The sequence below is a fragment of the Siniperca chuatsi genome, linkage group LG1 (genome assembly GCF_020085105.1).
Source record: "Siniperca chuatsi isolate FFG_IHB_CAS linkage group LG1, ASM2008510v1, whole genome shotgun sequence".
NCBI classification, from domain to species: domain Eukaryota; kingdom Metazoa; phylum Chordata; class Actinopteri; order Centrarchiformes; family Sinipercidae; genus Siniperca; species Siniperca chuatsi.
In genome coordinates this window covers 17,340,029-17,364,472 of record NC_058042.1, presented here as the reverse complement: position 1 = coordinate 17,364,472, position 24,444 = coordinate 17,340,029, and the positions used below count along the sequence as shown (strand labels likewise).

Genomic DNA, 24,444 nt, shown 5'->3' with positions numbered 1-24,444 from the left:
GAGGGGAATTCCCCTCCAAAACACCAGGAATATTTTTCCCATCTTCCACTTCCTTACATATTGTTTTACTGTAACTCACATTTTAGAATATGGATAACCTCTCCCAAGAACAAAGCAGATTAATGGCAGCTGTGATTGCATTCCTGGAAGATTTAAATGGCAGATGACCTGTTGTGGTTAATTCAGTCTGTGCTGTGTCAGTCACTCTGTCCAGCAGCCATACTTTTCCCCTTAAAAGCACAACAAGGCTGCGATTGCTCCAGAGACCGGTACAGTGTGCTGACAGCCCCTTTGCTGCTTGAATATTACAGTCCAGCTATGGGAGGTGAGACAAGGTGCCAAAGTCCAATTCACTTACGGGACTCGACAGCGCAAAAGCCTCTGGTTTACGGAAAAGGGGCATGAATTAATAATCACCTAATTGACTCTTAGGTATTTTTCTCCACTCCTGCTCTGCCTTTTGTGCTTTTAAACGAAAGACCACCTTGTATCTGTCAGAGGAGGTTTGGTGTGGATGGGGGCTCTGCGTCTAATGACCAGGCAGAAGAGGTCAGGTTAACAGACAGACTCCACATAGACATTAAGGTCACTGACAGAGGAGGGTCTCTGTGGAGGACTACTTAGGAATGGGAGAAGCATTGTTACTCTAACCAGCCCCCGAGGTTTAAATACAGAAATATACTGTAGTTGTAGGTCTTTGTAAAGCTTTATCACTCAGTAAGCTCTTAAAAGTTCCACTACAGTCATATAGGGCTTTGTGATGAAACTGTAACTTCAAGAGCAACTTGGCCAGAGTGACTGCAATATTATACAGTATATTAAAGAGAAAACAACAGGAATTATTCTTTTTTTTAAACATATTTTCACTACTTTTAGTGATTGGATTTTTTCTGTGCTCTGTCAATTGCCCACACATGTATAACATCAGAGAGTAAAACTAGACCTTAACTCTATTCGTCGTCAGCTATTTTTGACATCCGTAGCACATCTCACCAGGGACTGTCCTTTTCTGTTGTTTCTTGACAGTACATTGTTGCTGTAATAGTCGTATACCCTGCTCCATCAGGACTCAATGTTTTCACGTGCTATTGTAGATCCGTGTGTCTCACATGTGCGCATCTGTGCTCGGACACCAGTGTTCAATCTGCCATGTTAGACTGTATGTAATGACAAAAAAAAAACTGTTATCTCTATTTCATTCCCAGCTTTTCAATGTTTCGGTCATTTTTTCATCACCCTTGACAAGCAAAAACAGCATACAGTAGTTGGATGTTAGTCATGGTGCTGGTGATGGTGTCAGGGTGTAGGATTCTTAAAGAGAAGGCGATTGATCAGATTTATGGAGTCCTAATTGGCCATGACGAGAAAGACTGCGTCTGAGTAAGCCTCCCCAGCCCTCCATCTGTCCCCCTCTCAGTTTCTCTCTCACACACACACATAAACATAAAACACCCTGAGCTAGAAAGCCGGTTTGGGCCCTACAGCTGCTCTCCAGTGCCCTAGCGTAAACAGCCACTTGTTTCACCTCTCTGGTGCTTATTGAGTAATTGTGAAAGTGGAATATACTTGTAATCAATTATGTTTATCCTCTTAATCATGAGGCTGAGGGGATACTTGTGTCTAATTAATCCATGTTTACTTTCTGTACTGTATGTATGTACTTTAAAGCTGCGGCACAAGCCCTGTGTTACCTGCTCTTATGCTCACATGAAAATTGAGTCTTTTTACTTAACCTCTCTCAATTACAAAAGTTAAGTCATTCCCAGTGAATGGCAATTATACATATTTAAGTTGTATTAGCTGCCATATGTGTTTCTTTCCATCCATGCAAAATGCAATGCAGATGAGATTTTGTTTGACTTTTTTGTTACAATAAAGAGCAGGTGCTTAAAAAGTTTGCAGTCTAATATTAATAGTTTTAACAGATGCTGTTGGGTTTAGGGTACTGTTTGGCTCTTTTGCTTGTCCCATGACTTAGAGAACAGGAAAACTAGTCCTTCCCTACCTTGTATCTTTGAGGCTTCTGGTGAAAAGTCAAAAGTTGCTTATGGTTGCTAATATTAAATAATATAAAAGCCAAGGTACAGAGATCAGTGTTTCCTAACTAATTAAATGAGTGTTGTTTTTTTCAAGATTTTTTTCTGGCTTTTTGCCTTTATTTGATAGGAACAGCTGAAGAGAGACAGGAAATGTGGAGGGGGGGGGACATGCTGTAAAGGGCCACGGGTTGGATTCGAACCCAGGCCGCTGCGGCATGATTGTCCTATTAAATGTGAGTAATTCAAAGATCGGCGAGTTTGTTGAAATGTGTAGGTGACCACAGATGACCGTCCTTGTTTTGCTCAAGATGAGTTCAGGGGAAGTAGGAGTGGACTGAAGTGGAGTTAAGGAGGAGGAGGAGGAATTGGTGAGGACAGTGCCATGACTGAGAGGTTAATGTCAGGGAATGGGAGGTTTCTTTTGTTTAACATTCCCTTTGTTTATTGGTGGATGTGTTTAATAGGATTGACTGTGACTGGACCCTAATAGGGCCTCCCTAGCTGATCCCGGTGTCTCTGGGAGATCTTGCAGGCTGCTCTGTCCAAAGCCAGGTCCCCCACTGGGTAATCAGCTCAACTGCCCTCGTCCTGATTGGAGCTGACATTTTAATGTCTGGAGCAGGAGCGTGGTCAGCCCTGCTTAACCTGACCCCCCTCCAAGCCACCCCTCCCCTCCCAATGCCCTCTGTTCTCAATTTGCCCTTCTAGGACTGTACAAATCAGGCCAAATTTAACTCTTTATGGATTTGTTAGGGGTTGGCAAGACACCTCCTTAAGTTTCACAGTGAACTCTTTCCACTTGTCACAAAGCGTGGTACTATTGCAGCTCCCCCATGCTGGCTCTATGTGGATTTAGCTCCTCTGTGACCCCGTGCTTAACTGAGTGCTCATCTGTTGTGCCAGTGGTTTGCAGGGGCTCTCGTGTGAGGCCTTGCTCTGCAGACATGGAAAGAAAAAGACATGCAATTTTATTAATATTGGTGTTGTTTGCATTAAAAGGATTAGCGATGTGATTGAGTTTGTGAGCTAATAAAACGCACTAACTACATTGGTGACTATATTGGAAATCTTTTCAAAGATTGGCACCCGACAATGACTAGCAGTTTTTTTTTTCATTTCTACAGACTGAGCACCAAAGCATGGCTGTATCCTTGTGAATATGCTTGGGTATGACTAATCATCAGTCTCATGCCATCTTTGAGCCCAATGGCATGTTTTTATGTCATGAAAATCGTCGAGTTAAATGAAAGCTTGTTGTTGTATGCAACCTAGCTTTGACGAAAAATCAAGATTTGCTCAGGGGTTTGAAAAGAGGTTTTCTAATCTTGCTGTTGTCTTTTTCTCTTCTCACAAAGTGTCTGAGGAAACGTAACTACAGAAACAAGTTGTGTTAAAAGTTGAGTCTTAGTTTCATGGGGATCTCTTTACCCTTTTTACAGCATGATGAGGTTGCAATATGTTTGTGTACATTGTCTCACTTTTAGAAACTCATGTGGACTGAAAATACATGGTGGTGTGAAACCCAAAGTTGAACCCTATGGCAAATTAATATTTTTGTTAGCTTTTTATGGTATGTTATGTTATATGATATCCTGACAAGCCAACATTGAAAGAGACAACCCATCAGAGCACATTGGCTATACATTCCTCTGCAGCAGCACAGAAGGACAAGTAAAAAGTGTGTGGTATTTTTTATGGGCAGACATGAGTTGGATAACAACACCTTCTCTGCCCAATTCCCATTAAATGCAGTTATATCACATTTAAGAAAGACATTCCAAAGCTCTTTATCCACAGTGTTATTGATTGACCTGCTCCCAGGCTGCCAAGTCCTCACCTTGTCTTGACATGACCTCCTCTCTTTATCCCTCTGTGTTTGTGTGCATCTGTGTGAATGTGCGTATGTTTAGCAGTGTCTGGCCACTTAGAACGGCACCAGTCAGATTCCCCAATCCCCTCCAAAAGGCCCTCTTCACGGTCAGAGACCTCCGAGAGCCCACTCTCATCAAAGCGTCCCAGGACAGCTGAGAAGAGCGCTGCAGAGCAGGTGAGAGTTAAAAACCACACAATTTTGATAACATTGATGTCTTCAGATGTTCATAACACTCCCTTTGAATTAGGGGATTCATGCTAAAGGTTATCTCAATTACCAAGCCCTCATTATAAGCGTGAAACTTGTAGAAATCTAATAATTTTTAGTTTTTAGTTAGTTATTTCACTGACCCTTTTTATATTATGCAGGCTTCTTTTTCAAATCTACTGAAAATTATCTTAACCTTTCTGCTGCAGTTGCACTGCTAATTGTGTATAAGGTGGAAAATCAATGTAGTATTTGACAGATGAGAGCACTTTGAAGTGGGTGCCAAGACTCAGTGGTGCTCAGTATTACACAGTTGTCTGTGATCAGAAGGATCTGCCTGCTTGAGGGAAGGGGGCCCCAATCTTCCGCCTGATCTACAGCTCCTCTTCAAGCAGGCCCACTGTGCTCACCGCACCCATTTCATTCCATTAACCCTCTGTGGATCCCCCCCCCTTCTTTCTCTGTTCCTGTCTCTACCTTCACTTAGATGTACCAGTGCCCCTACTGCAAGTTCACCAACACGGACCTGAATCGTCTCAGAATGCACGTGATGACACAGCACTCTGTCCAGCCCATGTTACGCTGCCCATTATGCCAGGACATGCTCAACAACAAGATCCACCTGCAGTTCCACCTCACACACCTCCACAGTGTGGCTCCTGACTGTGTTGATAAGCTCATTGCCACAGTAAGTCCTGCACTGGGTACCGATACTGGGTGGATTGGGAAGGTTGAAGTGTTTTAATTTTTATATTTCTCAGCCATCAATGCTTTTGAATCCTTTTCTTAATTAACTTGCATATTTCAAGGTAACCTGAAGTTGTAACCTTTGTTTTGTTAGATTGGTATGTATCCATCATCTAGCACCATAGCAAATCCATTGTTTATATAAGTTAGGGAATGCAGTGGTGGAAAAGCACAATAGATGAACAAATGTATGGCCTTGGCTCCTGGGTAAGCTGTGTGGTCTACATAGTACCAATCGTAAGTTTTGATTCCAATATCTCTATCCACTCTGTCCCATATAGTGTCTGTCATTATCTCCACAGTCATTTATATTTCGTGTTAGAGGCAAGGAAACCACAGCCAGTCAGAGCTGTGCTGTATAAGCCACATACAAACATATTGCTACTTATACACATTATGGCCAGTCTGCAGATTGCAAGCAGTGGGTCAGGTCAAGGACCAGTGTAAGGATTTAGCAATGCCAAGAAGAGTCATTCGCTCTTAATCAATCCCTCACCCTGGAGTGGCTGCCTAGCTGTAAGAATAATTGTCATTCATGTCTTCCCTCCTCTAAACTGCCAACATTCAGTCCCTTATCAAACACAAAGAATGCTGTTAATTGTAAAATGGCTACAGGCAATCTCATTGGAAATGATTTGGCCTTTTTAAGATGCATATTTTTCCCCTCGTTTTCATTGTCTTAATGTGCCCATCATCAGAGAGCCCTTTTCCAGCTCTCTTCTAATCACAGTCATTTGGGGAGGGGAACTCATAATCTGTTTTTGTATTTTTTAATGATTTCAAGATGAGCAGGTTGCGTAGCTCCCAGTTCATTTATTACTTAACTGACATTCTTGCCATGTCTGTGATCACCTGTGTGCTAGTCAAAACAAAGCCTTTCATTATGAATGTTAAAATAATTGTGACACAGATTAATCAAAATTTAATGAACAGTTTCTCCGCTTCATAAAATTCAAGTACAAGCAAAGGAAGTGTTATTGTTCATTACACATCAGGCCAAAATCAAGTCTCATAAAACATACATATATGTTTAGATTGTGAAGAAAACACTGTTATAAAATTTTGTGTCAATGTTCAGGTCCACTCCTACAGGAAAAAAGATGAAAAATGTGTAGTGTTTGTAGCTTGTCATGTGATCTGAAGTTAGCTTTATATCAGCTGCAATGCACTGTTGCACCCTTTTCTACCTTGAGAGAATAGTTTCTTTGCTTGCTTTAATGCTCATCAAGGGGAAATAAAATTTTATTTGCCCTGTTTTCTTGTAAATCACTGAGCAAATCTTTGTTCTGTTCTATACTGTGAGGCTAAATAGCTTGCTGGACAATCACCGAGTAAAATATTGCTCTGTCTGCTGCCTCGCCATCTTCATCCTCCATCTAGAAAGTAAATGGCAAGCACATTAGTATGGTAGACGGCAATATTTATTTCTTTTATAGAGGTAGTAATGTACTGAACCACTACAAGAGGACCATGCTAGAACAGAGGTAATATAACACACATTAAAGCTAGCACCTTTTTATAACTGGTGAATGCAGATGGAAAGGTACTCTATCCTTTTCACATGTCTAAGGAGATGAGCCTAATTAATTCTGAAATAGGTGACTTTTATTTCTTGCCAAGCATGCATAATGATGCGTTCACTCTCCCACCCTTCATCCCTTCATCCACCTATCTTCTTTGCCCTCCCTCTTCCCTCCTTTCCTTTCCACCCCATGTCTCTCACATGCCTCTCTGTCTCATATACAGTACAAATATACAGTACAGTGTGTGTGTATATATATATATATATATATATATACACACACACACACACACACACACACACACACACACACACACACACTCACCCACCCAGTCCTCACTCTATGTCTAATTTTGTGTCTATGTAAGATAGGGGTAATGAAAATAATTGTGCTTCATTAATTCTGAGTCTGGTTAGATGATAGCCATTTTGAACTATGTTTGCCAGTTAGGTGGTTCAAATTAAAAGTGACCTTGGGATACTCTGCTCTTTCCACTAATCGCCTAATGAAGCAGTTGTCTAGAAACAGTCCACTTTGTAATGTAAATTTTAGCTTTTTTTGTTTTGTGACTCCATGCTGGTTGCATTAATTTTACACTTTTCATTTTGAAGAGATAGAGAGGTAACAAAAACAAAGAAGGAAATGTCCTGGATGTTTCCATGCTAAATTTATGACCACACTAACCATACAGCGCTGCACTTTGTGATGGAAAGCGTTAACTGTTCTACTTAACCTTGAAACTCCTGTTGCTTGAGGATGATTTCCATTTGGATCTGGCCTATAGGCTATATGATATGCTACAGTACGATCAGCTGTGTTCTCACTGTGCCTATTAGAGAAGTAATTAGAAAGCATATGGCACATATGGTAAATTAACCAAAGCATCAACCATACAGATCTGACTCTGCACTCTCTTACTTTTCAATACAAGTTCCATCTGATGTTTATTTCAGTAACTGAAATATTCATTTTGATCACATTTTATCATTTGATCATTATGAATTGATTATGTTTACGTACTGTATGTACAATAACTATTATGTACTTGTGGTCCTTGATTTGAATTTCCCTTAATTAGATCATTTATAGTGTAGACTGACAGGAAGCACAGAGAGAGCGCCTGGGGAGAAGCAGAGTAAAGACATGTGATAAAGGTCCCTATCAAGAATTGAACCAGGGACATTGCAGTTATAGTGGAAGTGACTTAGACTGCGGGCTCACCAGGATGCATTCTTTGAGATTTTTTTTCTCTTTTGTCTCCCTCATTTGAGACATCTTTATTTGATATTACTTGAAAGGACTACCTATAGGTCTTTTGGCTAAGAGTGAAAGGTGAAGATCGTCTTAAAATTCAGGTTGAGCAGCAAAACAGAAGGGAAAGGAGGAGAGATACGGCGGGTTGGTGTAAATTGAAATGCAGCATGTAGAGTGAAGCTGATTACTCTGTTTGTGAAGTTAATTGAAGGAAGGTGAAAAAGACAGGGCCTCATCTTCCAACCTCACCCAGTTTCAGCTGATGATTATTGTTAAATAGGGAACTGTTAATTAGTTATTTTGATGAATTATCAGGTTTTGGGCTGTAAAAAGAAGCTATCAGAGAGAGAAATAGGAAGAATGTTGGGGGAGAGCAGCAGGAATAAACAGAGGTTGCTGTCGTTCACACATGATTGACTTCAACCTTTTGAGAGCAGGGAGAACCTGGGTTCCTCTCTGTACTTTTTCAATCAATACTTATTCGTCCTTGAAATGTTCCAAATAGAAAAGTAAAAAGAAAAAAACTAGTTTTTTTTCAAACAGGATTCAAATGCATACCTTCTTATAAGCAAGAATTTTGTTTTTATTTTACTGTTTTATTACGGAGCACACAGTCTAATTCAGCAATTCTTCTTTAGCTTTAAAAGTTCAAGATGGCTTGGCATAGTTTACCTACTTTTTCCCGTCACAATAGTCATTTTTCAAGAGTTTTTTCATTAGTTCTATTTAATTATTCCTCCCAATAAAGCATTTAGCTAGCTGAGATACTGTATGACATGAAGTCCATCATCCTAATTGGCTGCAGCAAAACTTAATAGGCACATTTATACATGTATAAATGTAACAGAGTATACATTATTGATCTGTCTAACCCCCTACTTGGTAACTACTTTGTGTATCATCTTGTTTGTGTCTGCAGTTTTCCTTTAATTCTTTAAACTAAAATATAAAATTGCATTATCACTCAGTGAGATTATTCACACTAGAATTCCTTTGTGCTTTGTTTTTTTACAGGTAACAGCAACTGAAGCACTGCCAGCAAGCATGTTCATACCTGTACCTAGTCCAGACAGAGAGTGCCAGAGCACCCCTCATGCCACAGCCAACTCCAACTCTGAAGATACAAAGAAGCAAGCTGGTTAGTAATTTTTATGAAATCTAATCAGCATATTATCACATTGTGTAATCATGGAGTGTACAATAAATGAAATTGAACTAAATCATATCACTTTATAACTGTGTATGCACACACTAGTGCAATATAAAGTCAGTAGTTGTTATTACATAGACTGGAAATAAAGAATCATCCTTTGGGTATTTTAGTGTTTTACAAAAGAGTTGTGTTGGTAATGGTTTCAGTACATTTTTCACAGACAGCATAATGAAAGGAAATGCACTTTTTCATGCTAAGGCCTTTATTTACAACAAGACAGTATAAATGATGGATGGTATTCACAGGCCTTGTAGTTAGTCATTGCGTTTTAATTTTATTCTACCTTCCCAAGAGTACTAACACGATGAGTGCTTTAATGTCCTTTATTGACATTACTGTGGGAAAATTTTACTTTGCAAATGTAGGCACCTAATGAATTGCTCTCTTCTTTTGGCTTATTTATTCACAGATGCATCAGACACTGATCCAGAGAAGGGGGTGTCACTCCCTACAGAAATAGCTGAAGCTCGCAAGTCACCTCTGGAAGATCAACAATCAGAGAGGGATGATGCCACAGGATTCCTGTGCTGGAAGAAAGGCTGTAATCAAGTGTTCAAGTCATCCAACTCCCTCCAGATGCACTTCAATGAAGTTCACAACAAAAGGCCCCAGTTGCCTGTTTCAGATCGCCATGTCTACAAGTACCGCTGTAACCAATGCAGCCTGGCCTTTAAGACTGTGGAGAAACTACAGCTCCATTCACAGTACCATGTGATCAGGGCAGCCACCATGTGCTGCCTCTGCCAGCGAAGCTTCAGAACACTACAGGCCTTGAAGAAACATTTAGAAACCAGCCACCTGGAGCTGAGTGAAGCTGATATCCAACAGCTTTATGGGGGCTTATTGATGAATGGTGACATTATGGTAATGGGTGACCCATCCCTTGGTGAGGAGCATGGAAGTCTGGGAGAAGATGATAAAGATGGAGATGAAAGTGACCCAGAGGAAAAACAAAGCCCAACAGGCAGTGACTCTGGGTCACTGCAGGAAGATTCTGGATCTGAACCTAAACGTGCTTTGCCATTCAGAAAGGGCCCCAACTTTACTATGGAGAAGTTCTTGGATCCATCTCGTCCTTTCAAGTGCACTGTATGCAAAGAGTCATTTACACAGAAGAACATTCTTCTGGTTCACTATAACTCTGTCTCCCACCTGCACAAGGTGAAGAGGGCTCTTCAGGAGTCCACTACTGGCCAGCCTGAGCCTACCAGCAGCCCTGACAACAAGCCATTCAAGTGCAGCACTTGTAATGTGGCATATAGCCAGAGTTCTACTCTGGAGATCCACATGCGCTCTGTTCTACACCAGACCAAAGCTAGGGCAGCCAAACTTGAAGCAGCAGGAGGGATCCCTAGCTCTGCAAGTGCTACTGGTCTAAGTGGCGGGGGGTCCAGCACCAACACTTCAACATCTAGTCCAAGCCCAGCCAGCAACTCAACTACTAGCTCTGCCAACCACAGTTCTTCTGGGTCTCAAACAGTTCAGAGTATTCTTGGAGGAAACCATATGAGCCAGACTCATAGCATTGAAACCCTGGGGAATTCTTCAGTGAGCTGCCATTCCTCCCCATCTGAGAACCATGAAGTCAAGAAGTCAAAATTTACAGACATGCTGTCTGCTAGGGGGCAACAACAACAACAACAACAACAACAGCAACAGCAACAGCTTCAGCAACAACAACAGTTGGCTCAGGCTCAAGCCCAAGCTCAAGCCCAGCTTCAGCAAGAGCTCCAACAGCAGGCTGCTCTTTTACAATCACAGCTATTCAACCCAGCACTTCTGCAGCACTTCCCAATGACAACTGATGCACTTCTCCCCCTGCAACAGCAGCAGTTGCTGTTCCCTTTCTACATCCCTGGAGCCGAATTTCAGCTGAACCCAGAGATCAACATCAGCAGCTCAGCACTTGGCCTAGCAGGATCCTCCACCTCCTCACTGCTGGAAGATCTAAAAAACTCAGCCCAGCAGGCCCAGCAGAGTTGCTTGCAGCAGCAATTGATGCACCACCACCTTCAGCAGCAACATCAACAACAACAGCAGCAGCAACAACAACAACAACAACAGCAGCACCAACAACAACAACAGCAGTCTCACTCACAGGCTCAGGGGCAGATGGCATTGCTGCAGCAGAGTGCATCTCTCCTCCAGCAGGCTGAAAAAAAGCATAGACCTCCCTCCTCTCATAATGAGAAAGACAGAGAAATACAAAGAGAGAAGGACACAACTGAAAAAAATGAGGAATGTGTTAACAAAGATTCTACAGACAGCAAGTCAAAAGAAAAGAAGGACATTCAGCATATTTCAATAAACATAAACCATGATAGTGGCTTGCCTCCACCAAGGATTGCTTCAGATGCTCGAGGAAATGCAACTAAAGCCCTGCTGGAAAATTTTGGGTTTGAGTTAGTAATTCAGTACAATGAAAATAAACAGAAAGCTCAGAAAAAGACAGCTGGACCTACAGGATCAAGTGGTCCAGGTGGGATAACAAGAGTGGTGGACCCCATTGAGGGATTAGAAAAACTGGAATGTGAAGCCTGTGGCAAGCTGTTTTCAAACATACTGATTCTAAAGAGTCACCAGGAGCATATCCACCAGGCTTTCTTTCCATTTCGATCCCTTGAGAGATTTGCCAAGGAATACAGAGAGCATTATGATAAACTCTATCCACTGAGACCCCCTACACCAGAGGCTGCTCCGGCTCCTCCACCACCTCCTCCACCTCCACCTCTACCCCAAAGAGCTCCCACACCAAATATTCCTGTCTCTGCTGCCTCGCTCACACCTCCAACTGTACCTCCCCCTCAGCCGCCAGTTACAATGGCACAAATTCCCATGCCAATGGATTTGCCCCTCTTCTCGCCGCTTATGATGCAGCCCATGTCTCTCCAGTCCTTGCCCACTCAGTTGCCTCCCCAGCTACCATCTGTTGAGCCAAGCCTGGCCTCAGACCTGGCCCAGCTCTATCAACAACAGCTTACACCAGCCATGCTACAGCAGCAGCAGAACAAGAGGCCACGGACACGCATCACAGATGACCAGCTTAGGGTCTTGCGACAGTACTTTGATATTAACAATTCACCAAATGAGGAGCAGATTAAAGAGATGGCAGACAAGTCAGGGCTGCCACAAAAAGTCATAAAGCACTGGTTCAGAAACACCCTTTTTAAAGAGCGACAGCGCAACAAAGACTCGCCATACAATTTCAATAATCCACCAACAACAACTCTAGAAGACACAAAAATTGACTCTAAACCACCTTCCCCCGAACCTCAGAAACATGACTTCTATGGAAGTAAGAGATCATCCAGGACTAGGTTTACTGACTACCAGCTAAGAGTGCTACAAGACTTCTTTGATGCCAATGCTTATCCTAAAGATGATGAATTTGAACAGCTCTCCAACCTTCTGAACCTCCCAACTCGTGTTATTGTTGTGTGGTTCCAAAATGCTCGCCAGAAGGCAAGGAAGAATTATGAAAACCAGGGTGATGGGGGAAAAGATGGTGAAAGACGAGAACTGTCAAATGATCGCTATATCCGCACCTCAAATCTGAACTACCAGTGCAAGAAATGCAGTCTGGTTTTCCAGCGTATATTTGATCTAATAAAACACCAAAAGAAGCTGTGTTACAAAGATGAAGATGAGGATGGACAGTATGACAGCCAAAATGAGGATTCACTGGATTTTTCCCATGAATGTTATACTCCCTCTGGGTCTTCCTGTCACACCCCAATGCCCTCCTCTTCAAGTCTCTGTCCACTTCCCCCCTCCACTTCAGCATTCTCACACCTCCCATCCACTGAGAAAGAGGAGGCATCACCAGCAACCACCTCAAACCTCTATGATGAGAAGCCTAAGCAGTTACCAGAAATTTCTGCTGATCCACGAGAAAACCAAACCTCTATTAAGCAGGAAATTGTGCATCAACCCCAATCTGAGGCACAACACCATAGACCTCAAAGAGAAGAGAAAATTCAAACTATTTCCAAGCCCACCAAAGCTTCATCTTCTTCCTTCTCTCAGCAACAACAGCAGTGTGGTCCCTCAGCCTCTCAGACAAGCCAGGCCTCATCGCAAAGCTCTCACTTGAGCCTCAATGCACACCTGACCTCTGCTACACAACAACTGGCACAACAGATGATCCAGTACCAGTGTGAGCAGTGCAAGGTTGGCTTCCCCTCCTTTGAGCACTGGCAGGAACACCAGCAATTACACTTCCTTTCTGTGCAAAATCAATTCATCCACCCTCAATTCCTTGACCGTCCAATTGACATGCCTTTCATGCTATTTGATCCCAGCAATCCTCTGCTGGCAAGTCAGCTACTCTCTGGGGCAATGCCGCAGATTCCCAGCAGCTCTGCCACCTCGCCATCCACCCCGACCTCCACCATGAACTCCCTTAAGAGGAAGTTAGAGGAGAAAGCTGGCACTAGCCCAGGAGAGAACGACAGCACAAATAGCGGAGAAGAGCCACAGAGAGACAAGCGGCTCAGAACCACCATCACACCTGAGCAGCTAGAGATCCTTTATCAGAAGTATTTATTAGATTCAAATCCTACACGTAAAATGCTTGACCACATTGCTCATGAGGTGGGATTAAAAAAGAGAGTAGTGCAAGTCTGGTTCCAAAATACCAGAGCTAGAGAGAGAAAAGGCCAGTTTAGAGCAGTAGGTCCAGCTCAAGCTCATCGTAGGTGCCCTTTTTGTCGAGCTCTTTTTAAAGCAAAAACTGCCCTTGAGGCACACATTCGCTCTCGTCACTGGCATGAAGCCAAACGTGCTGGATACAATTTAGCTCTCGCCGGTATGTTACCTGAGCATGAGGGTATGCAAATAAAAATGGATGCTCTAGAGACATCAAGTTACTCCCAACTGGCCCCATCAAACAGTGATGGACAAAGTTCCTCCATGTCACCAGTGAACAAAAGCATGGATTTGTCTCCCAGGGCTCTACTGAGCCCTTCATCCATTAAAGTTGAGGGAATGGAAGATTTTGAGAGTGCAACCATGTCATCTGTGAACCTCAGCTTTGATCAGAGCAAACTCGATAATGATGACTGCTCTTCTGTGAATACAGCCATCACAGACACAACCACAGGTGATGAGGCCAATGCTGATAATGACAGTGCTGATGCGAAGCACAGCCAAAATAGTGGTGATTACCTGTCTAAGTCTGGGGGCTCAGCCCCCATCCTTGAAAATGATGACCAGATGTCCTCAGGGCTGGTAAGCCCTGCAACAAGCTATTATACTAAGGACTATGAAAATGAACATATAATTGACCACAGTGAGACGTCCAGCCTCGCTGACCCCTGCTCACCAAGTCCTGGAGCCTCAGGTAGCAGGAGCATTGACAGTGGAGATAGACCTGGCCAAAAGCGCTTCCGAACCCAGATGACTAACCTCCAGCTGAAAGTGTTGAAATCCTGTTTTAACGACTACAGGACTCCCACTATGCTGGAATGTGAGGTACTTGGCAATGACATTGGACTTCCAAAGAGAGTTGTTCAGGTGTGGTTTCAAAATGCCCGTGCCAAGGAGAAAAAGGCAAAGCTCAACATGGCCAAGCACTTCGGAATAAATCAGACATCCTACGAGGGGCCGAAGACTGAATGCACTTTGTGTGGTGTCAAGTATAGTGCTCGCCTCTCTGTTCGTGATCACATTTTCTCCCAGCAACACATCTCTAAGGTGAAGGATACCATTGGCAGCCAGATCGATAAGGAAAAAGAATACTTTGACCCAGCCACTGTCCGCCAACTAATGGCCCAGCAAGAGATGGACCGCATTAAGAAGGCCAATGAAGTTTTAGGACTGGCACAGCAGCAGGCCATGCAGCAGCAGGGGATGTTTGATAACCCTGCAATGCAGGCTCTGAATCTTCAATCAGCCTATCCAAATCTGCAAGGCATCCCACCTGTCCTTTTGCCAGGGGTTGGCAGCCCCTCTCTTTCCAGCTTTAACTCATCTAATTCAGGTACGTCATCATTTGGTATTCAATCACTGATATACAGTTCAAATTTGAGGTGCAGAGTTGCAGATGCGTTTTTCAACTGAACTGTAACTAACTACAATAATCACATATTGAACTTAACTGTAAAAGCTAGTAACAGTACATCACCAGAACACAACATTTCTACTTTTCTTAAAATAAGTTATCTTCCCATCAGTCAGTCTGTCACATGTACTCATTTACACTGGCACACATACTGTAGAATGTGTAACATAATGTAATGGCTTTTTGCCATTGTTGATACTACCTTAACTGCCAACATTTAATTGTTAGACCCACAAATGTCACAACAGAGTGAACAAATGGCTCACTCTGACTAACTTTGACTTTGTGAAGATTATATTAACTTATCATTCACACACTAATTTTCATTTACCTCTTCTGTGTGTATATTATATAATGAGACAACTTAATTTTTGTTGTACTTGAATAAACCTTTAACAAACAATTGTACGTCCATCAAAGAAATATACCTATTAATTTTACATTTTTGTCTGTATTTGAAAAATTCCCAGCTTTAACTCCTCCAAAACCTTCAAACCTCCTGAACATGCCTGGTGCCAGTGTTCCCTCACCTAGCCTCCCCACATCTGGATTGCCCAACAAGCCTCCCTCCTCATCGTCTCTTGCCGCATCCAGCCCAGCCCAGACCAACACATCTGCTTCCCACTCAAGCCCAACCTCCACATCCAACTCCACTTCCTCAACAACCCAGTCCGGCTCCCGGCCTGAACCCCCCAAAGAACGTGAGAATGCTGAGAGGGTAAGAGAGAAGGAGAAGTCCAAGGAAAAGACAGAGAAGCCCTCAACCCCATCATCAACTGGAAGCACCCCTGCCCCTTCTACTTCTGCTGCCAGCGCCAAGAAGGAGAAACCAGACACAGCTGTACCTGCCACCTCTATGCCCACACCTGGCATGGAGTATGTGGTAGACCCTGCCCAGCTTCAAGCCCTGCAGGCTGCTTTGGCATCAGACCCCACAGCTCTTCTCACAAACCAGTTCCTGCCCTACTTCATGCCTGGCTTTTCTCCATATTACACCCCACAGATCCCTGGGGCTCTGCAAGGAGGCTACCTGCAACCGATGTATGGTATGGAAAGTCTCTTCCCTTACAACCCAGCATTGTCACAAGCACTGATGGGCCTGTCTCCAGGGTCCCTGCTGCAGCATTACCAGCAATATCAGCAGAGTTTGCAGGAGGCACTACAGCAGCAGCAGCGGCAGCTTCAGCAGATCCAGCAACCCAAGGTGAGCCAAACTCCAGTTCCCCCTCAACCCTTGGGGGATCGCAAAGAATCTGCCAAAGATCAAGTGAAAACAGAGGAGCAAAAAGGCAACAACCATAGTGAACCCCCTACTTCCTCCTCCTCCTCCTCCTCTCATAAAAAAGTATCCCCTGAGCAGAACGAGATGGATGGCAAAGCTTTGGACCCCCATCTAGACCAGTACATCGTCCCCAAGGTGCAGTATAAACTGGCATGCCGCAAGTGTCAAGCAGTTTTCACCAAGGAAGAAGCGGCTATTACCCACCTTAAATCAAACTGTTTTTTCGGTCAGTCTGTGGCAAACCTGCAAGAGATGTTGCTGCGTGTCCCCGGTGGCGTAGGTGCAGGGGCTGGAGGTCTCTATGACTGCCTGGCTTGTAACACTACGTTGGATGGGGAGAAAGCACTCAGTCAACACCTGGAATCGGCATTGCACAAACACAGAACAATCAAGCGATCAGCCAGAAATGCCAAAGAGCACGCTACTAGTTTATTACCTCACTCTTCAGCCTGCTTCCCCAATCCTAACACCGCATCTACCTCGCAGTCTGCCACTCATCCCATCAGCAGCCCCCCTCCCCCGTCAACATCATCAGCCACCATGCCATCCTCTGCTGTCTCCTCTTCCCTGTGCTCCTCCTCTACTACCCCACTCAACACCACAGCTGCCGGCAAACCATGGCCCCAGGCCCCTTTCTCCAGAGCTTTAGCTGGGAAGTCCAATGCCAGTCCCTCCTCTTCTTCCTCCTCTTTTCCTCCAATGTCCTCACCTTCAACGGTTACCTCAAGTTCATTGAGCACCTCAGGAGTTCAGACCTCGATACCAACAGACGTCTTTACCGACGAGTCTGACTCTGACAGCAGTCAGAAGTCAGCAGACAGGCTGGGCAGGACGGCGGAGGAGCCGCAGCAGCCTGGCTTTGTCAAAGACAGTAGTAGTTGTAGTAGTAATCTTGCTAGTGTAGGAACAGACTCCATCAGATTGTAAAAGAGCTTTCAGTGATGGACAATATTTAAAAAACACTAAAAGGACAAAAAAAAATCACAAATGGAAAAAACATAAAAAGCAGCAATGTTAAAAATACATTAAAAGTATACAAACCAATTTCAGAAAAAGATGTGTAAAGACTAACTGCAATTCCAAAGCTTGTAACCAAAAATTTAAATGTTAGTGGATTGTTTTCCCATATCAACATGCTGGTTTTCCTTTTGTTTGTTTTTTTGTTTTTGTTTTACTCAACTGAAATACATGCATACTAATATATGAGAATAGAAGAGATCGCTGCAGTTATGTTTTGGGTAATGGTAGAGGAATGCTGTACTGTATGGCAATGGACTGCCTCAAAGTTGACAAATGGCCCAAGAACCCTTTTGAAGAAATATGAGTCAACAAGCTGTCCCTTTGTTTTGTAATAATTTCTACTTAATAGCACAGTCACAAAAAGCCAGTATGTACTGTATGGGAGAATAGTCTATCAGTTTTCTTGCTATTTAAGCATTCAGATACCAATGGCTTGCAAAAGTAAAAGAATAATGTAATGTCTATTTTATTCTCAGGTCAACAGCTCACAGATGTTTTTCTGTTACAGAAATCCATGTTTTACACCTTTTGTTTCCAACAGGAGATGAGCATTTTTTTTTCTTTTAGAACTTGCTTTAACAGAAAGTTTTAAGTTGAATGAAATTTTAATAAGGCATTGTTTCTGGGCATTCAATAAGGGTAAATGATTTGCTGATTTTAACATTAGAAATCCTTTTAAAGGGGGGGGAAATCACAGTCCCATTATACCCAGACAAGGAGAGCATTGCAGACATAATAACGGGCGATAAAAAGAATTTTGATTAAAAAAACAACCTTCTGTATTTATGATAGATATGAACATTTTTGGTGTTAAGTAGATTGTTGCATTGGAAATGAATTTAAACAGTATGGTAGGTTGAAAAAAAACTTTGTGTACATTTAGCTTTTGTATTGTCCAACTTTAAGACGCTTCATTTGATGTTGTCTTGGTCATTCCAATAGACTAGATTATGGACAGGTAATTTATCTCAACTTTATTTCTGTCTTATTCTCGACTTCTTGGGAAACATTCACCCAAATGCCCCTCCTGACAAGGCAGGATCCTCTTTTAGAATTATTTAAATTTTATGATTTGGTTGGTATTGCGCTAACCAAAACAAAAAAGATCCTGGGTGAAATATTGAAAGTTTTATTTTATTTAATTTTTGTGTTACCTTTGTGCACTTATCATTGTCTGACTCCTATTTCTCACTCTATTTGATCCTCTCTTTGCACTTATTTTTCTCTGCTCTCCTGTGTTTGTAGATATGTACCCTACAAAGCAGGTCTTTTGTTCTTCATGTAGTGTGGCTACAGTCTTTATTTTCATTTTGACATTTTTGTTGTCATAAATGAAAATGAAAAAAGAATACTAATAATAATTCTCACGCTTTAAGACAAAAAGAAAATCCAAAGACTAAACACTTTCACCATTGGTGCATAAATATGAGAAAAGAGGCTTCTTTATACTTGAGAATTTGTTGCTGTTTTTAGAGGAAAGAAAACAAAGTTTTAAAAGATAAAGGAGTACGCATTAGAGTTGCCGTTTTTGCTTCTTTGCAAGCAAACAGGTGGCTTTTTTACGTAAATACCAAAAACCAAAAAGGGCCCTTGTCCTTGCATTGTGGAGTAGCACCGTTACAGAGCCATTGCAGTTTGTAAGATAGAGGTTATTAATCTTTGTTTGACTTTTTTGTCACATTCAAATGTCCATTTTTTTAAAGAAAATGTATAAGGTCTGGTCTTCAAGGACATACGTTTTGCTGCTAATGTAGAATTTTTGAAAGAAAAAAAAATACCTAGATGCATGCTCATTTTGCTTTTGGCTAAGCTTTAACTAAAACAAACAATAAACCAATTTCTTGCCTCTGCAACACCTTTTTTTTTCTTGTTGCAAAAACGGAACTTTGAAGACTGTGAATATATGTTCCAAAGGACATTTTGCCGATTTTCTTTTTGAACAGACCAATGTTTAAAGCCAATGATCTATAACGTTTGTAAAGAACAGTGCATTCCAAATATCACAATGGATTTTTCATAAGCAAGGACTGATCCTATTTCATTTAATTGCTTTTAATTGTCACAATCTATTTTTTTCTCAGTTTTAAAGTGACTGTAAACTGTTGTGTAAATTTGGTTTGTAATCATTGGTTACTGATCAAAGTGACCTCCATATGTCATTTTGTGCTGGCATGGAACATTGCTGAAATTCCCTCCATCCAGTCAAGGTTGTTGCTCACTTGTTAAGCAAGTAATAGTGGTTACCAAAAAATGTATATAATACATCTGGTACTGATGCGTCTCATAGGTTTAGTAACATTTATGCCAGTCAACATACAACTAGTCTCAGAGGGAAATGATAGCTGTTTTGCTGAGGTGTTGTTGCCCCCTTCCTGGGAAATCCACCAGTGACTTGTCCCATGTGTCTGCAGGGTGCCACTTCCATGCATAGGTTACAGGTTTTTAAGGGACATCTTCATTCCAAAGCATTATTTCTGGAAAAAGTAGGAGGTTTTTTGAAGATGTCCCTTGATTTCAAATAGCTAGGATGCTTTCATGTCCAAAGAAGTCACCCACTTAATTTTATTGCAATGGAAATGGATGTGCATAAGTACCCCAACCCTCTCACTGATGATCTGATTAACTAATATTTTTATTTTTTCAACCAAAACCATGACATTTAAATTTGTGAAGAACTACTTTTTGGCCACTATTGTATAGCCAATATATTCGCCCTAATGAATACACATCACAATCTCAGAAGTGTGTTTAAAGTGCTTCATCTTGCAGAGCAATGTGATTTGGTGTTAATACTACAGCATGCTGTTGAAAGTCAGGAGATTTGGTCCGCAAGCTTGCCATTTCTCTAAAGTCCAGTTCCCTGAAATACTGTTCATATGTACTTTCTTATTTTGGAAAATTCTTAAGTTGTACAGTTTTTCTCAAATATGTTTGCTTTATTTTAATTTTCAGATAATGTCAGACATGTATTGTTATTTTCTTATAAGTATTTGTATTTTATTTTAGTTTCTGTATATTACTTTTTATCATAACTTAACACTAGCTTTAATTTGAATTGCTGAAATTAAGAAACAAAAACAAAAAATATGACCTGGCCACTTTATGGTGTGATAATGTTCTTTATATTCATTGTCTCAATGATACTGTTTGCTCTCTTATTTCCAAAGTGTAATCTTTTAGGCTCTTTTGTAGAAGACAAAGTTGAGGTTTCTACATCAGATTCAGCCAGCATGGACTGTGTGAGTTTGTATGTGTGTGCGTGTGTGTATTTCATAAGAGCCAGCATCAATTACATTTTTTTCTTGTTTGCCTTTTATTTTATTTTTTTATGTTACACACCAAAACAAATCGAACCACAAAGCTGGATTATGAATAACTGAAATTCAGAAAATCAAATTTTAAAGATAATGATTAGAAATGAGAATGATGATACCGAAGCACTGAGCAGTTTTTACTTTGATTGAATATATGAATGTGGCCAAAGCTTTATGCAGTTGAAACAAAAAGAAAAAAATTACAAGTTGTGCCCGAGATAAGTGTATATTTTATTGTGGCACAAAACGGTATTGTGGATAATTGGATCCGCTGACTTACATTGGGATACTTGATTTTAATGGACATTTACAAAGAGAGATAAAGACAAGGTTTTGCTGTAGAGGTCATCTTTTGCCCACTGTGAAAACAAACGTGTACCTGTATACAGATATAGATATATTTAAAACAAGACATCAACTTTTTTTGTTTTTGAGATGAAGAAGGAATGAAAAGAAAAGAAAAAGGACTCTGGGAAGCTTTGGAGATCTTGTTAGGAGGACATGAGAGGCTGTGGGCACACCAAAACTGGGCATGGGAGCCAAAGGCAGGCTCAAAACAGCTTTAAAACCACCTCCTTATTTGATTACTGACAACTCTGTAATGGGAATGGACTCTGGAACCAATGGACATGTGTGACACAGAGGAAAGTCCTTAGATGAAACTGAACTTAAGTGGCTCCAGCTGCCTCTTTCTCCTTTTTGTCTGTCTCTTTCTTTCTCCAGCTCTGCCTCTGCTTCTGCTCTTTGATGGACATTTTCCAAATTTCAGGACAGGATGGACAGAGATGCTTGCTTCATTTCTCCCAGTTCATGTTGCTACCCGTTTCATTTCCTTGTGCTTGTCTCTGGTTGACAAGTAAAGCTCTCCAGTCAAATGGCGGCTCACCCCTCTCTCTGTTGATTACATAATCTAAAAAGAGAAATTAATAACAGAGAGAGGGGACGGGTTCTCAAAGCTGTCATTCTTAAAGAGGCAGTTACACTAAAAAAGCGTATTAACCAAAATTAACAACCAAACTAACAACCAAACAACCATTTGCTCCAACTTCAAAGATGAACTGTTACTTGGAGCTCTCTGTTCCTTTTGTGACTTCTGGTGCCACAATGTTTTTTTATGCTTTTAGTTTTTCTTTTTGTTTCCTTGAATTACTCCTCCTTTGAGCCTCATAAGCATGGCTCTGTGGCTCCAGGCAGCCCATCCGAGGGTAGAAAAAAACAGCCTTGCAATGTACAAAAAAGAGCAAGTTAAACCAAAAATGTTGTTCTTGATGTCTTTTCTATACTGTAGTCTTGTTAGCTTTTTTGTTACTGTAATTATATGATGAAGATTTCCAAACTGTACCAAATTACATGGAAACTAACATACATACAACCACATGGAACTTCAAACTTTTAAAGAAACTTTTGTCACAAAACCTTGTTGTCCTAGTTAAGTTGATTGTAGATGGTAATTGAATATACTCCTTTGAAAATATTTCATCAAGTATGTTTCTTGCTCATTGTGATACATTAAAAAAGTATGAGCATAAATTGCACTGGTTTGGACTCATCTTTGTTGTGGGATTTGATCACTTGCTGTCAACAGACTATTACTTCTCCTGTTTATTGTAAAAAAATTATTTGACCTTTAAAGGCCCAACCAGTATTTTGTTTTTTAATTTTGACCATATACGTATATTACAGACACACATTGTAAATGACCTGTTAAATTTGAGTTTCTTTTTTATACTTAATTACAACAGTAAAGTTAAATTTTCAGTTGTTTACATAGTTACATAGTGGCTTGTTTTATGTATTTTTGCTTTAAGAATGATCACACATTCTGAACCTCTGTTTATAACTGTTTACATTAGGCTCAGTGATTGTGCCTTTACGAGGAAAACAACAGAAAACAGATAAAATGCAACAAAAAAAGATTTAACAGTGTGCATTACAGTGTAATTCTCTATTTTCAGTGACACAAATAGTATAATTGAGTATATAATTTCTGCTACTACTTAAAGGCACTATCAGGGAAAAAAACCTGCTCTAGTAACACCTAGTGGCAAGCTTAGGAAACTACAACAGAAGCAATTGTGTGGTCACTTCCACAATTTCCAATGTTTGTTTTAGAAAATTCATGTACAAATTTCACGCTTGCCACCTGTTAGCTAACTGATACTGTACCTAAGAAATAAGACCAAGGTTGCATATCATAATGAATTTATCTCCGAAAACACTTGATTTTACATTGCTTGTATACACACCTTTCCTGACAAACATGGAGCCACTCTATTCTTGATGCGAGTAAAAGATAATGTTAGCATGTCTCACATTCAAAGTTTATTCAATTGCATTATAAATCAGCAAACATCTTGCAAGACAAGGCCCAATGAGAGTACTGCTGGATGTTTGTTAAATATTAGCATATAAGGCTTGGCTGGGCTAGCTGACATTTGTTATGTCACATAAAAAAACAAATTTAGCTTTGGTGGCTAACAAACGATACATCATATGTTGTCTACCTGTCTGACAAATTAAGCACTAAGTATATTTTACAGAGTCTGCATCTCCCTCCACCTTTCAAATGCTGCATGTTCACTCTGGAAAAACGATACAAAGTGCACAGTAAGCAGTGGGTAGTTCAGGGGGCCTGGGATGTTGGACCATTCCCAATGAAAACAGAGCCGGTCCAGTTCTGCCTGTTAAGCAAAGCTGAATTCTCAGCAGACATTGAGGTACAGTAACAGAGGTACTGGCATTGTTCAGCAACACTTGTGAGCCCCCACTGATATGTTATGGTCAATTTGTACCAAGAGCCAGTAAGCTATTACTGACAGTACCGTTAAATCTTCTGTGTTGTTAAAATTATAATGGCTTAACACTGTTTTAATTAATATGTAGAGTGATCTTGTCAGATCACTTTAGCCTCTGAAATTCTATCTGCCCATGTTATATTTAGACCGCTGGTAGGGATTGTAAGTGTCCTTGCCTAATTTATACATATTAAGCAAGAACTGTGAACTTCTTCTTAATTAGAGATGGCTTTGTGCAACTCTATTATTAACAGAAGCACTGACAATGAAGCTTGGAAAAATGTAACCTAAAATGAGATGCATTGTAAGGAGTAAAAATTAATAAATATTTATTGGGTGTTTTACCTCATCCATGTATGGGCAAAACTACACCGACTATTTTGGTGAACTGAAGGAGTTTTTATATGCATTTCCTAGAACAAATATGGGAATACAGTTTAACTGATGTTATGGACTATGTTAATATAAGGCAGGCATCATTTATATACCATTAGGCCATTATTTCTTGCTTTGACACACCTATACTTTTGTCACTGGTTGTCTTGTGTCACATATCTGTCATATTAGATTGAAAAAGATATAGCTGTAAAGTTGGTGTTTATCAGAAATTTTAAAGTGTCAATTGAAAACACAAATCCAAAACATTTACTATATTGTTTAAAATATAAAGACCAGACAAATTTTATTAAGATATACTAACATGAACATCAATGTTTGTTACATGTTTCCTAAAGGAGTGAACTGATACTATTACGCTGGGATTTTTGAACTGCTATATTGCTCATAGAATATGGCTAAATTGCTTCTTATTTTTTATACATTAAACACATTCTCAAAAAAGTTGTTAAAATGATGCCACTTTGTAAGGAAAGTATGAAACCAGCTCAAGTCTGAGGAGCATCAAACCTCTAAAGAGAGTTTAAGGAAGAGGCCATCCTGTTTCAAGCAACAGGCGAGATTCATTGGCCATGTTGAGTCAATTAACACGCAAGGGCACATCCCGAATGAATTAAAAACACCCTAATCCGATCAGTGTGAAAAGCAAGGCCATTTCCTTCACAAGCCTGGACCAGATGGCACTCACACTCAGATGCTGCATTGAAACAGGCCAGGCCC

At 40.9% G+C, this 24,444-nt stretch overlaps 1 protein-coding gene across 6 annotated transcripts in view; it reads left to right on the top strand.

The window, feature by feature from the left end:
• The window catches only part of zfhx3b (zinc finger homeobox 3b), a 296,238-nt gene extending 274,175 nt beyond the window's left edge, over positions 1–22,063 (top strand). For 5 of the 6 annotated variants that reach the window (XM_044200100.1, XM_044200181.1, XM_044200261.1 and 2 more), the window contains 5 exons: positions 3,950–4,086; positions 4,607–4,807; positions 8,658–8,781; positions 9,266–14,836; positions 15,388–22,063. In XM_044200100.1, coding sequence (XP_044056035.1) covers positions 3,950–4,086; positions 4,607–4,807; positions 8,658–8,781; positions 9,266–14,836; positions 15,388–17,126 — 7,772 coding nt within the window. In that variant the 3' untranslated portion in view covers positions 17,127–22,063. The remainder of the gene's footprint in view (positions 1–3,949; positions 4,087–4,606; positions 4,808–8,657; positions 8,782–9,265; positions 14,837–15,387) is intronic. The other variant, XM_044200349.1, reaches the window with a different exon arrangement.
• The last annotated feature ends 2,381 nt before the right edge of the window (positions 22,064–24,444 follow it).